Consider the following 15,595-nt stretch of genomic DNA (forward strand, 5'->3'; position numbering starts at 1 on the left):
TTATTTAAAGCTGTTCAACAATTCTCCAAAGTGTACAAAAAAACAAACACTTTCACTTGGCAATACAAGTCTCCTACAATCTTTCCCCCAAAACTATTAATATCCATTACTGATCCTCATGTGTCCGATAGTTTCCAAATTAGTCTCATAACTGCATGTTTTCCTAGAATATGCCCTGTGGAAGACCCACTGAACCTTTGTGCTAGCCATTACTACTTTATTTCTAATAAATGAATCCTAATATATAAAATTTACTTTCTCCCTAGAACTCTCCAAGAAGCTTTTCCAAAACTCCCATAATACTGATGTACCATGTTCTAATTTATATAGTAGTTACTTTGTAAGTCTTATCCCTCCAACACAATACCAGCTCAAGGATAGTGTGAGCGTGGGATCACATCATTCAAATATTTCTCATACATCATCACGCCTCACTGGTAGCAGAAGTAAGTTCAATTGAACACAATTTGGAAGGCACAAAGGGAGCTTCCCCTCACTTCACTATGTGAATTTACTAAAAGGAGACATTACTTGGAATATGTTGCAGAAGGAATAGAATCAGCAAGTCAGAACAACTTTATAATGAATGTTTTAATTAGTCTTTTTTAAGCATACTTTTAATTATATAATTCTGTAAGTGATTAGAATTTGTCTCTCTCCTACCTTCCATGTGGCAGTAAAGCTGCAAGTGTAAAGAGATGTCTGACAAGCTTCTTTCTAGCACTGAAAAGGAGGAGTGAAGTTAAATCAAAAGGGGTCATTCCATGTGACAAAAACAAATAGGTAAGGATCTGACTTAGGAAAGAGAGTAATAACAGGAATATACATGTTTTAGCATAATGTGCCTTCTATTCAAGGACTCAGAACATGCTTAGATAACTGTCACTGATACATCTCACATGTTTTTATTCCTCCAGGAAATCATCCTATTTGTTAACACCGCAAAATTAAATACATTGTAAACTAGTGTAAGCACTGTTCCTCAATAAGAAAAAAATTTTTATAAGCTTTAAGACCAAAAAAAAAAAAGCCCCCCTTCTGTTCATCCCAATTATATAAGTATTATTACCACTACCTAAGTGAGCAGGAGAGGAGTTGATCTTTCACACCTCCACAAGTCCCTTGGACGATGGCACTGCTGGCTGTCACGCAGATTGATGGCTTTCACAGAGCTGTTCCCCATGCAAATTTCAGAATTCACTTTAACAGTCATTTGAACTGTCACAGTATGAATTATGGACTGAAGCACATTCTGCTTTGCCATTTCCAAAGGAAAGCTCCTTGTGAATATCAAACTAGATGTAGAAAAGGCATTTTCAAGTCAAACTACCAGACCTGGCTTTAGAATAAGCTTTAAAAAACTACTTTTTTTTCCATGAAGGAAAAAAAGTCTCAAATTTAAGTGACCTCTATTTTTACTATAATAATGTATATATGTATATAAGTGGTACACTTACATATTCAGAACTGTGACTTTCTTTCCTTTTAAAAGTACTTTACAGGGGCGCCTGGGTGGCTCAGTCGGTTAAGCGGCCGACTTCGGCTCAGGTCACGATCTCACAGTCCGTGAGTTTGAGCCCCGCGTCAGGCTCTGTGCTGACAGCTCAGAGACTGGGGCCTGCTTCAGATTCTGTGTCTCCCTCTCTCTCTGACCCTCCTTCATTCATGCTCTGTCTCTCTCTGTCTCAAAAATAAATAAACAAAAAATTTTAATAAAAAAAAAAAAAAAGTACTTTACAGAATTGATATTTTGGAAGTCTTTGTGTAAACCGCTTGTGTTAATATAGAAGAGGATCCAAAATGAACTGAAGACACAGCTCTTTCCCTAGAAAGATATATGTTAAACCTGAAATGACATGAGTAATTGCAAAAGAACAGAAAAATATGCAGACTTTTAAAAAAATAAGCACAATATACTGAAAAGCCTGATTTGGAAAATGTTTTTAGTAACTCTGGCTTTGTGTCTAATTCAGGGTACAGTCATGAAAAAGGGGATGACGTGAACAGGAAGAGATTCAGTACAGCGTCAGGTCATAGTATGATACAAGCGTGTCAGCAGCCATTAGCATGTGAGGCAAGGGGTGATTTCTGTGAATAATGACACTGATTAAACTCTAAAAGGCAGTTTAGGAAAAAATAATGAAGGAATCAATTAACGAAGATCACTGAGTACTGAACTCGGTGGCTTAAATTTCATGGGATAAGCATTAGTGACATAGCATAGGTTTTAAAACACGGCTATGTGTTAAAATCACGTTCAAGAAGACTATGATAAAGATACGAGGGTTAAGTGGGGATTGAACTGGCGATGGAACATTGTTAGAAGTGGGGTGCATAGAACAGACTCCAAACAATGAAGCACGCTGGCAAGTGTTCTGTTCACTTAAATATAAAAAGGAGTGAAATCCTATCAAAAAAGAAGAAATGGAGATCAAGCATTTAGGAAAAGTGAGCTCAAAAAGAAAAATACAAAACCACTGCCAAGTTGTGAAATGGAAAACTCAGGGAGATTATAGTGAGATTGGTGATGGGTAAATTGAAAAAAATATGTAGTTTGGGGTTACATTTTATCAATTACTTAGCAACCAGAAGTCTGCTTTATAATTATGCACTTTATATATATACATATATATATATATACATATATATACATATATATATATATTATATAATATAAGTAAATCCATAAGTAAATTCAGGATACTTACAAAGTCTTAACAGAATGTTAAATACTATGGTATTTACCATAGGCATTTGTGTGAAAAGAAACAATCCAATGTCTGTTAGGAGGTGAGAGTGACCACAATTCAGTCTTATGTTTTGGTTAGAATCTTTGTAGACTCTCCATAAAGCTATGTCCATCCTAGCCTCTACTGACAATGCTTACACTCAGGTGCACAACAAGGAATATCAACTCTAAACTCCCTGCATTCTTATTTATTAATCAAAGTCATTTATATTTTTTAAAGTTTTGGGGTTTTTTTTTTAGTTAACTAAATTTAGTTTAGTGAATGCATTCATGTTTTTAAAACTATCATGAAATAGACCAAGTTTGGTTTTGATGCCCTCCCCATTTTGTTAATGTGAATCTTTTTTTTTTTTTAATTGAAATTTAGTTGACATACAATGTCATATTAGTTTCAGGTGTACAACATAGTGATTCATCAATTTCATACATTATTCAATGCTCATCGTGATAAGTGTAGTTACCATCTATCACCATACATTAGAGTATTATTGATGATACTCCCTATGCTGTACTTTTCATCCCTATGATTTATAACTGGAAATTTGTACCTCTTAATCCCCTTCACCTATTCCACTTGCCCTCCCATCCCCCCTACAGCAACCACCAGGATGCTCCCTGTATTTATGAGTCTGTTTCTGTTTTTGTTTATTTGGTTTTTTAGATTCCACATATAAGTGAAATCGCATATTTGTCTTTCTCTGACTTATTTCACTTAGCTTAATACCCTCTAGGTCTATCCATGTTGTCACAAATGACAAGATTTCATTCTTTTATATGGTTAACATTATAGTGTGTGTGTGTTTAACTTTATCCATTTACCTAGTGATAGGCACTTAGCTTGCTTCCATATCTGCCATAAACATAGGGGTGCATTAGTGTTTTCATTTTATTTGGATAAATACCCAGTAGTGGAATTACTGGATCATATGGTATTTCTATTTTCAATTTTTCCACAGTGGCTGCGCCAACTTCCATTCGACAAACAGTGCATGAGGGTTCCTCCTTCTCCACATCCTCACCAGCATTTGTAATTTCTTGTCATTTTGATACTGTATATTCTGACTGGTGTGAGGTGATATCTCATTTCATTTGCATTTCCCTGACAATTGGTGATGTTGAGCATCTTTTTCTGCGTCTGTGTTGGCCAACTGTATGTCTTCTTTGGGAAAATGTCTGTTCAGGCCCTCTGCCCATTTTTTAATTGGATTATCTGGGTTTCCTTGGTATTGACTTGTACGAGTTCTTTATATGTTTTGAATAGCAACCCCTTATTGGATATACAGTCTACAAATATATTCTCCCATTCAGTAGGCTTCCTTTTCATTCTGTTGATGGGTTTCCTTCACTGTGCAAAAGATTTTCAGTTTAATGTAGACTGTTTTTGTTTTTTTTTTTTTTTTCCTTTGCCTTAGGAGACTTATTCAGAAAAATGTTGCTAAGAGCAAAGTCCAAGTGATTGATGCTTATATTTTCTTTTAGGAGTTTTATGGTTTCAGGTCCTACATTTAGGTCTTTGATCCATTTTGAGTTTATTGTTGTGTATTGTATAAGAGAGTGGCCAAGTTTCATTCTTTTGCATGTAGCTGTCCAGTTTTCCCAACATTTATTAAAGAGACTATCTTTTCCTTATTTGGTATCTTTACCTCTTTTGCAGTTGATTAACTGATCACATATGTGCTGGTTTATTTCCAGACCTTCTATCCTGTTCCATGGATCTATGTGTCTATTTTTGTGCCTGTACCATATTGTTTTGATTACTATAGCTCTGTAGCATATCTTGAAATCTGGAATTGTGATGCCTCCAGCTTTGTTATTCTTTCTCAAAGGTGCTTTGGTTACACAAGGTCTTTCACATACATTTTAGGATTCTTGGTTCTAGTTCTGTGAAAAACACTATTGGTGTATTGAAAAGGAATGCACTGAACCTACAGATCACTTTGAGTAGTATAAGACTATTTAAAAAAATTTTCAAGATACATGAAAGGCTCATAATCCATCAGTAATCTCAAGTGTTCCCTTTATTGTCCTACAAGATATAACTGAAATACATTTATGAGTGTCCTGAAAATCTACTTCAAGTGAGTAATTCTTTCTAATTATATCAGGACCTGGCAATAAAGACATTACAAAAGTCTTATGAAACTTGCTATTCTTTTATGATAGGAGAATGAGGATAGTGCACACTAACTGAAGATCCACGGGAGCAATGTCTTTTCAGCCTGCACACCAAGTAAAGCTGTATTTCTCTTGAACTACTAGTTTATTTCTCATCTTGGGCAACTGATCATGTCTTCTTTGCTCTGGCTAATTTTGAGGTCCATCTCCAGTAACAATATAGGAACTCATAGATTCACATTGTGTACCAACTCTACACCTGATTTGGTTTTTTCCCCTTATTATCTTTTCTCTCTGTTGTATTTTCAATTTATTTTATCCTATTGCATGTATTTATATGAACCACTGCAAATTTTCTTTGGAATAGATGAAACTAATAGGTAGGGTTACGTGTTAAACTCACAGTCAGTAATTTTACATTACCCCCATTTAAACCTCATAGCGAGAGGGTATTTTTTAATTTTTTAAGTTTATTTATTTATTTTGAGAGAGAGACAGACAGAGAGCCCAAGTGGGGGAGGGGCAGAGAGACAGAGGGAGACAGGGAATCCCAACAAGGCTTTGCACTACCAGCACAGAGCCCAATGTGGGGCTTGAACCCACAAAACTGTGAGATCATGACCTGAGCTGAAACCAAGAGTCGGACGCTCAACCGACTGAGTCACCCAGGTGCCCCCATAGGGACAGTTTTCATTATCACCAGAAGAGTGGCTGAGAAAAATGAATTTCATCCATGTAACAAATACCTTAAACAGTAGAAGTGTAAGTAAGAAACTCCAATGTTCTACTAAGGAACATACAAAAAACAAACAAAACATCCACCCAAATCTAAAGAAAGACAATTGTAGATTAACTAAAGTAACAAAGAGCTATGGGAAATGGATGACCTTGACCAAACCTTCTAAAGTGAACAGTTTAAGAATATTAGTAAGTTAATTATATGACCTTATATGATGCCTTTTTGATTCATCTATACTTTGTTTAAATAAAATCTGTTTTAGTTGTTTTACTAATTTCTTATTTTAATCCACTCTCTCCAGACTATCAAAAGAACAATGCTTTCCATTTAAAGAAAAGAACTTATTTTCTCCCAGAAAATATTACCAACTTTGAAAATTCCATAGCTTTTCTTTTGAGTTAATCATTGTAATATGGGGCCCAGAGGGATCAAGATGCTATATGACTTTTTTCTACCTTTAAAAGCATTTACATTTGTTTGTATTTTGTCCTGTTATTTAATAGCATTAAATCACATCTGTTTACATTCTAAACATAGTTGACAGGCATAATAATTAGATTCTGATTCTACCTTTTGTGATTATGTAACTTAGAACAAGCTATACATTTCTGTGCCTCAGATAATTCATCCATAAAAAGGGGCAAATAACAGAATTCCTCAGAGCTGGTGTGAAGATTAAATGAAATAATACATGTAACATGCTTAGAACAGTGTGTGGCATACATTAAGCTCTTGATAAATGTTCCCTGCCTATATAACTACTAATTCAGTACCATTGGTTTTCACTTGATCTTCTGTATTTTCAGCAGAAATAGGTGAAATGGCACATGAACCCCTGTGGAGAGATAGGCAAGAAATAGAAAGAATATATATACTGAAAGCTCCCCTTTATAATTTGCCAATGTAATCACCACATGTTACAGCAGTGACTAAAGTCGTTGCCATCACTCTTCACTGGTACTTGTGCAGCTTACTGATCACCTTATGTGATTCCTAGGGAATCGAGTGGTATTTCAGTTTTTGGCAGGCCCGAGACAGCAGGTTGTCCATTATTAAACCACACATCTGGTCCCTGTTGTTAATAACTGGTTGTCTGCAATATGTGGACAATCTACAAGTTTTCCCACAGGGAGTCAAATGAGGTTGAAATGTGTTAATCCTCTCTTATCCCTATTCACACAGTGATTTACAAGATGGGCTAAGTGTGCCCCTGTAATAACAATTCATCTTTATGATTCTGTGCAAAGTCCAGTACAAGAAAGCCAAGAACAAGCAGTCCCTTATTTCTTAGATGCACTGCTTTTTGGCTTTGTATGCAAAATCCATTTCTTATACACATTTACATACTGTGAAAATTGGAAGTAATACAACTCTGAGTTTAAGGAATGCATACACAGAGGGCATGATTCTCACTCTTTAAAGCCATGTCATAACTGCAATGGTGCAGAGCACTAAAGCACAGTCCCAAAGAGAAACCCAGTGAAGACTCTAAACAAGAAAAGGTCAAAGAATGGGGGACTTGTTGCCAGCCACAGTCCCCTACAGACAAGCTGAGCTTGACAGTCTGGGTTTGTTTCTGTTTACCTTCACTGCTTCTATTTGTCACAAATAGGTATAGATAAATGTGATCGATCCAAGACAAAACTGTGGAAAGAAATCTCCCTGTCCTCTTTCCCCCCTATACTCAGGAGCATTTTCCCCCTACTCCTTTCAGGCAACTAGGGCTTTCCAGCCTCTAACTGACTCACTTCCCAACTCCAAACCCATCTGTATTTCTAAGCCAAAGGAAACAAATAAATCTAATACCACTGGTGCATTGAATTTGTTTACATGAATGATTTATTTTTCCAAGTATGTGCAGTGGTTCCTCCTGCCCTTGAAATTATACTACATCTTAGATTCTCTTTACAAGTCGGCTTGTTATAGTTCTACCTAGTTACTGAGGAATCAAGGTCAGAAATTTCGAATCCACTCTTATGCTTCTAGATGATCAGATGCAAAGGATCTGATGCCATTTTCAGTGCTTTCTTTGCCTTCATGGAGCCTGGGTTTTTATTCATCTGCTGCAAGCAAGCACATGGTCACTCTGCCACATGAGATATATGCAAATTAGACATTTCCGGCCCTGCTTTTCCATAGCTACCCTACTGAAACAGTACATTCAGTATGTGAAAGGACTCCACATCCCCTACCTTCACTTACATCTCACTTTCTACAGTTCCACACAACCAATCCTGAAGGATGAGGATGAGATGTGATCGGTGCTCTAGATGCACCTTTGCTTTTTCACTCTGGCCTCCAAGTGATTTTCTCTTCCGTTGCAACTTTATTGCTATCTGATGATTAAGATCCTTGTGAAAAGAATTGTTGTTTCCATGATCCATTTAAAAAAAATAAAAATAACCCATATCAAGTCAAGGCTTGTCAAAAAGTAAAAGTAATTGTCTTTCTGGATCATCATCTATTATTTTGATTATTTTTAAGTAGCAACTTAAAACTCAGTAAAAGCATTAGTTTACAAACATCTTTTAAAATTTATTTTTGTTAATTTCTTTAAGTTTATTTATTTATTCTGAGAGAGAGAGAGAGAGAGAGAGAGAGAGAGAGAGAGAATGAACGGAGTAGGGACAGAGAGAGAAGGAAAGAGAATTCCAAGCAGGCTCTATGCTGACACAGTGCAGAGCCCAACACGGGGCTCGAACTCACCCACCACCCACCATGAGATCATGACCTGAGCCAAAATCAAGAGTCTGATGTTTAAGCAACTGAGTGCCCAGGCATCTCTAAAAAACATCTTGATTAAAGTATTAAGTATGGCTCATGTAGAGCACCTGGCTGGCTCAATGGGAAAAGCATGTGACTCTTGGTCTGAGTCATGAGTTGGAGCTCCATGTTGGATGTAGAGATTACTTACTAAATAAATGAACAAGCAAACAAACTTAAAAATAAATAAATAAATATGCTCAGAAGAGGCCAAGCTAATTTAATTTCAAACTATAAATACATAAAGCAACTGGTTAGATTTCATTTTCTAAAAGTAACCTTAGAGAAGGATGGTGCATAATTAAGACAATGTTGGGAATACACAAATACACTAATAAAAACAATTAACCACCAATGACAAAGTGATTTATGAACATGTAAAACATTTTAATAGACAAGAACATGATTTGGAAAAGTCAATAAAACTATCACATTCACTATTAACAGCAAGAGAATAAAAGCATGGCCTAAGCTACAGTCACACCTTATGACTAAATACATTGTTAGTTAATTTTTATTTTGTACTAATAATGAAGACGAAAGCTGTAAGTGTTCAGCCTTCATCTGCACTATTTTCCAACTATCCTTCAAACGTACTTTTGCAGAAGCTGAATGACATTACTAACAAAAAAGAGGGAAAGTGTGTTAATAATTTTGATAAGACAAGTTAGCTGAAGTCATTTTGCTGGTCATCCATAAAGAATTATGTTTTTGCATCTATCCTCAAGACTAATTTGAAACTATAGAGAAATTATTTAGTAGAAAGTTTAATCTCCTTAAAACGTCAAATAACTTATGTAGAAAATGAAATTACTACCTCCCAACCTCCCTTATTCAAGACTCATTATATGTAGAAGTACTCTGAAAAGTTATAAGTATAATACAGAACTGGTGTTATTAACACATAAGCATATACAGAAAGTGGATATATATATGAGAGTGGGTAAATGGATCACACTTTAAAAGTAAATTTTATGTAAAAAAAATAAAAATAAAAATAAAAATAAGTAAATTCTATGTAATCTGAAAAGCCACATTTCAGTTTATAAGATCAGGTCAAAAGGAAGAAATCATATACTTTTTTATATTAAAAAAAAATTCCTGGTAAGTATTGATAAACAAAAATTACTAAAAATGCATATTTCTCTGCATTGTATATATTATACTATATATATATATATATATATATATATATATATATATATATATATATATAATCTAAAGTCTTTTTCACCACTACCTACTTCAGTAGTAGGTAATTTTTTATTGCCTTATTCATGGAGATTTCCCTTAATATAATAGTGCTAAGAAATACAACATTATCTAGATTCTCTTAATAATACTTAAACCATTTTTATAGATACCGCATATGAAAAGTTGACTCCATTATATAAATAGTAAAAATAACATTTCATTCCTTTTTACTAACACAAAATATTTTAAAAGTGTATTTAATGGCCTGAACTTACAAGTTTAGAATAAGTACTTTATATCAAACGACTACTTTTCAAAATAATATATAATTTTGTTATGAGAAATAAAATTGGTAGGTTATATAAATGTGCCATTCCAAATCCATTGTTCCAATTTTATTATATAAAGTAATATACTTGCACTGTATGATATTTAAAATTACACATACTCCAAAAGCTATCCAAACATTTTCACCATTTTATAAATACTTCTTAAACTATTAATTGACTGGATTGCACTCTTTGTCAATTCCTTTTATATTTTCAATTATTACTACAATACATTAGGTGACTTGCTTACATCACTTTTAACTGCCACCTATAAAATATGAAAGTTACACTTAAAATGACTGGAGTTGAAACAACCGACCAGATATTTGAAAACTGAATGGTGTTAATTAAATAAAAGCCCTCCTCCTGTATGACTGCAACAAGAATTGTCCATTAACAGTAATTTATCAACAGTGATGACAATTTATCCACATCAAGTGCATTGTGTTCCAAATTTTAACATTAAGTCACGATGAAGACTTGTTCTGTCTTAACGCATTTAAAACTTGAAATTTACCAATCCTTAACTGCAAGAGAACATTCTAAATCTTTATTGTTTTGTGAATCATAGAAACATTAAAACAGAAAACAATAGATTATAACACTGCTACAATTCTACATATTACAGAATGGCTTCCATATAAAACCAGATAAATTCTGTCTCTAGTCATATTTTAATCACAGAGTAACTTTGAAGATACTAAGTATCCTAAGTACTAGATTCAAATGATTTTGAACACTTTGAGCCATCCCTAATACAGGGACTTTATTTCCAACCAACACTGACTATTCTATCTACAAAGGGTACATGATCTTCTTGACAGTCTTAAAATTGAAATTCTGCAAAAACAGCGTAACATAAACAATACTGTCAATATTTGGGTGAGGGGAGCTTATCTCTCTATCTGTGAACACCTGACAAAGCACTGTTCCATATTCCTCCTTATATTCTTCCTAAAACCTAACTTGATAAGGCCCTGAGATGCAGCATGTAGTCAAATATTAGCTGAATGGATAAATGATCATTAAAGAAATATCACACGGACCACCTGAATTAGACTTTTTTATTTTACTCAGGATGCCAAAGAAATAAATGTGAGGCATACCTGCAACAGATATCTCTAGGCTTTAGCAGTGTTCTTATTTAGCAACTCTCAAACTTATTTCATGGCCTCAGAGTCTCACGTTATTCATGTGCTAAATGTGCAGTTATCTACAATGCTATGTCTAACTCGGTTCTTTTATGTCCTACTCAGAAAAGGTTACCAGAATGCAATTCAGGGAGACATAATTATATAAAAATGGCATTGATACACACAAAGTCTATACATATATACACACACACACATATACACGTCACATGTACATTACATATGCACTTAAGCATGTGTGTTTTTCCCTACCAAAAGATGGTAGAGTATAAATTTAAGTGAAGTATCCAAGGTTAGTTTACAGAAAATCTGTGGGGTAAAGTAGTATGCTTTACTCATTTGCACATTCCAATCAATCATGCCCTACTAAGATTTAATTTAAAATTCTTAACAAGAAGAGCAAGGTAGAAAGTGTCTACTTTCCCATCAGCTAATTCCTTCACCATTTCTAGGATGTTACTCTAGACGGAAAAGATACCCACCTTGGTTCAGATTCCCCCAGCGCATATCTTGAGCTAAGGATTGGAGCATAAGTAGTTTATTTGGGAACAGATCCCAGAACTGATCTCCCCAGTAGGGGAGAGGGGGAAGAAAGCCAATAAAGCTTGTAATATCAAACCAATTACCACCGTGGGCAACTGGAGCTCAGTCCCATTGGACACAGTGTAGAATATGCTTTAGAATTATCCAACCAAGAAGTTAGAAAGCTAAGGTATTTATCTAACAATTCCTTATTTACTCAATGGCACTTCTGGCTTGTTCTCCAAGACCTGGGGAATTTCTGAGACCAGGGGGAAAAAGCAAACAAAAAACCTCAGGCAGAGACTATTCATAGAAAATAGCCTAGAGAATATGGACAAAACACTAAATGTATCCATTGGTATAAATCATCTACCTATTCTTACATGAAAGAGTGCTTTCTCCTCAGCTCCATAGGAATTGAGCACATGATAACAGAGTCAAACAAGAAGGCTACTCAGATTCAGTTGCAAAGAGAAATTTATGAGCATATGAAAGACAAAAGAAGATGACCTTACTTACTGCATATTAATTAATGATTCTGAAGAAAAATTTAAAAAATAATTGAATACTGCAAATAGGAAGTGAAGAAGGGAACTAACATTTAATGAGCACCTAAACTGTGCTGGATGCTGTAAAATTATTCTTACAATTTCAGACAACTTAAATGGAAAGAATTGAGGACCTTCCTGAGGAATGTTGCAAAGAACAGAGCCCCGGTGTCATCTTTTCACTCATAAGATATATTACCAAGACAAGTATTTAATTGCCCATACATTTAGTTTCCTAGTCTCTAAAATACATACATACACACATACATACATATACCCTTACACACACACACACACACACACACACACACACACACTATTAGCATAGTTAACATAGAACACAAGCCAGTGCTTAGTGCTAAGTGTTAGTTCTGTACCTTACAGAAACTATTGAATCTCATAATGGCTGAATGACTCACCCAAGACAACTCAGCTAGTGAAGAAATGAGCAAAGGATTGAAAGCTGAGTCACTATTAATCCAAGGATCTCATCTTCAAAGATGGACAACAAATGGAACCAAAACTAACTATTAAGTTTTCATGAAGCCACAAAACTAGTCAAATGGATGAACAATTTTTTTAATGTTTAATACTTGATTTTAATAGTAAATACAGCCCAGATTGTAAGTTAAACTTAGCAGAAACTTTGATCATAACGGATATTTTAAATGTGTAAAACTTTTTTTAATATAGCAGTGACTTACTTGGGTAGTATTCAACTAACCAAAATTATTAATTACTGAAATATATCTTCAGCATCCTTAGAAAAATGAGGGGAGCCACATGAACAATTCTACCTTGGATACAATATTAAGAAACAAACAACGCTCTCACCACCAAATCCAAAATATATTCTCTATGAAATTAAGTCCATCTCACACTTTCCACCATGGGGATTTCTATTCTACGTGATGATCCTAAGGTCCTCAAGTAACAAATATAGATTCAATCACTATGAACACGATGGTGCATTTGATAAGCCATTTAAACTAGGCCAATACAGTTTATCTAAAAGTCAACTAACACTGCAATCTGTTTAATATTCATGTCCTTATCTTCAGTCAACCAGAACACCTTACTTTCCAAGCATACTGGTAAACTGGAATTTGTTCTTTTAATTTCTAACAAATATATATATATATGTTTTACCTTTAAGAGATTGCATTGAAATAGTACCCTCTGAGAAACATCCAATCCCTTCAAATTACTAATACGAGACCAAAGAAGTCCAAAATTGATGCCTAATATAAAAGCCTCTGTGCATATGGTCAGAAGTTGGTATTGAAAGCTCAAACGGTGAGAAAAAAACCAGTGCTGAACGGGGAGATTTTGAACAGGACCAGTAATGGATCTTTTATGTAATTAAAATAGAATATGAATACCAAACTTCAAGGAAATATTTCAATTGAGTTGAGAGAGCCTCGTTAGTATACACAGATTATTTAAACACAAAAACATATGGCATGTGATACATGAAATGACTTCCAGAAAATACTAAATTCAATGAAACATAAAATGTGTCTTTCAAATAATGAATCAGATAGCCGGAGGAATTTCAGAAGTTTGACGAGGCAAAGCAATGATGCTATAGATAGAACACAAGAGCAGTATTTTGCTGATAATATTCTAGTTTTGAAACTTAAGTTTTAATCTTGTGACATATATACTAGTTAGGTTAAAAACACATTCATTATGAAAAGGTTGGATCATGTTATGCAAACACCATTATTAATCATAGTCACAGTTACCTGCTCAAAGTGAATATTTTCAACTGAAAACGTCATTTTTCCTAACTACCTGTTACATATTTAAACCAATTGTCTACCTACAACTCCAGATGTTAAGAGTATAAAATTCCCAGCAGCAGGTGAACACCTTAACAAGACAACACTGACAAGGAGTTAGTAAACAGGTGCAAGAGATTTTAAGTTTCTTATGTGCTTTTTCAATTACCTTGAATACATTTTTGAATTTGAGGAACACCTAAAAGGAAAAAATGAAAATTATATGGCACTGATACTGCGTGCCATTTGGATGTATTGCACCTCTCGTAGCAGCCTTATACACACCCTAGGAAAGCACAGATAGACAAAAGAATAAGTACCAAATAAATGCAATAAATACATTGCAAGGATAAGAAAGTGAAAAGGCAAAGAGTCCCTTGTCTATAGCAACTGCTCAATACAGTCAAAATGGAGAGACATATCATAAGACATGGATAAGCCATTTAAACTCTCTCTCCTCCCGTCTCTGGCTCCCTTTTTCTTGTCTCCTCTTCCCTCTTCAGCCTCCCCATCTCTGTCCCTTTTTCAGCTGTACTGACAGAGCAAGACTGCACAGCACCACTTACCTGTCGTCGTTTTGCCATCCTTGGTCCCCTAGCAGCAAATCCCGAAACCTGTACCTGGGAGGCAGAGGAGGCACTTCGCTCTCCAAATCAACCATCCTTCCTCAAAGAGTGGGAAACAGAAAACGACGAACAGAGGAGTGGAGGGAGAGAAAAAGAAAATTCTGCGGAGTAGAGGGAGGGGACTAGCAAGATGCGTGGTCCGGAGAGGGACGGGGAAGGGGAAGGGGCCTGGGAGGGGGAGGGGTCCGCTCCGAGCCGGAAGCTGAGGCTGAAAGGGGGCTGGATCCTCTCTCCTGAGGGTGTGATGGGGATGATGCAAACCGAGCCCAGGAGCAAAAGTCTGGCTCTGACAAGAATCTACGCTGCCAAGGAACCGCCCCCAGGCTCGGCACCGCCTCTGGTCCCCAGGACTCGGGGGAGGCGGGAATGCAAAAGTTACTTCGCGGAAAAAAACAAAAAACAAAAACGAAAGCGCGCGGTGCCTAGAAAGAGGGGAGGGGGCGTGCGCGCTGCAGGCTGGGGAGGCACTTTCCTAAAAGGCGGGTCGAGGAGCCTCCTCCGAGGGCAATCCCGGCAGCGGGTCCCCGCGCGGGCGTGCACGCGGCACAGCCAGGAGCCGGCGAGAGAGGGACCGTGCGTTTGGTCCCAGCCGCGGCCAACCCGGCTCTCCCCGCCAGAGCCGTCGCAGCTGCCGCCGGGGGCCGAGCCAATGAGACTCCCCCTCATTAGCATAACACCGTGACGGCACGGAGGTGCCTTGGGGACAACCAATGGGGGCGAGCCTAATTAGAGGATTCCCGGGCTCGAGACCCTTCTCTGGGAGGCGGGGGCCGCCGGGTGTGGGGAGTGTTCCCAGGGGCCGCACGCGCTTTCGCGGGGCTCGCCTTCAGCTCCGGTGAGCGTGGTGGAGAGTGCACGTTCGTGGAGAGGGAATCCCCGCTCTCAGTCCTAGGAAAGTCCTTTTCTTTTTTCTTTTTCTTTTTTTTTTTTTTTTTCCCTCTCATGGTCTGAAAGAAAGGTGTTTCCCGGATTCTGGAAAAGAATGTAGGGCCACTTTAGGCCGCTGAAGAGGAACATTCAGATGATGGCTGGGAAAGCACATGGAAACGCATGGAGGATTATGTTAGTAGCAGTG

General features: G+C 36.5%; 1 protein-coding gene across 8 annotated transcripts in view; it reads right to left on the reverse strand.

Moving 5' to 3' along the window:
• The window catches only part of KCNT2 (potassium sodium-activated channel subfamily T member 2), a 364,046-nt gene extending 348,938 nt beyond the window's left edge, over positions 1-15,108 (reverse strand). For all 8 annotated transcript variants that reach the window (XR_008424552.1, XR_008424553.1, XM_019465585.2 and 5 more), the window contains exon 1: positions 14,461-15,108. Coding sequence is in view for 6 of the 8 variants with exons in the window: in XM_019465585.2 (XP_019321130.1) it covers positions 14,461-14,555 (95 nt within the window). In the remaining 2 variants the exon portion in view is untranslated. The remainder of the gene's footprint in view (positions 1-14,460) is intronic.
• Between the last annotated feature and the right edge of the window lie 487 nt (positions 15,109-15,595).

This window comes from Panthera pardus, unplaced genomic scaffold (genome assembly GCF_024362965.1).
Source record: "Panthera pardus isolate Hobbes unplaced genomic scaffold, ASM2436296v1 HiC_scaffold_21, whole genome shotgun sequence".
Lineage (NCBI taxonomy): Eukaryota > Metazoa > Chordata > Mammalia > Carnivora > Felidae > Panthera > Panthera pardus.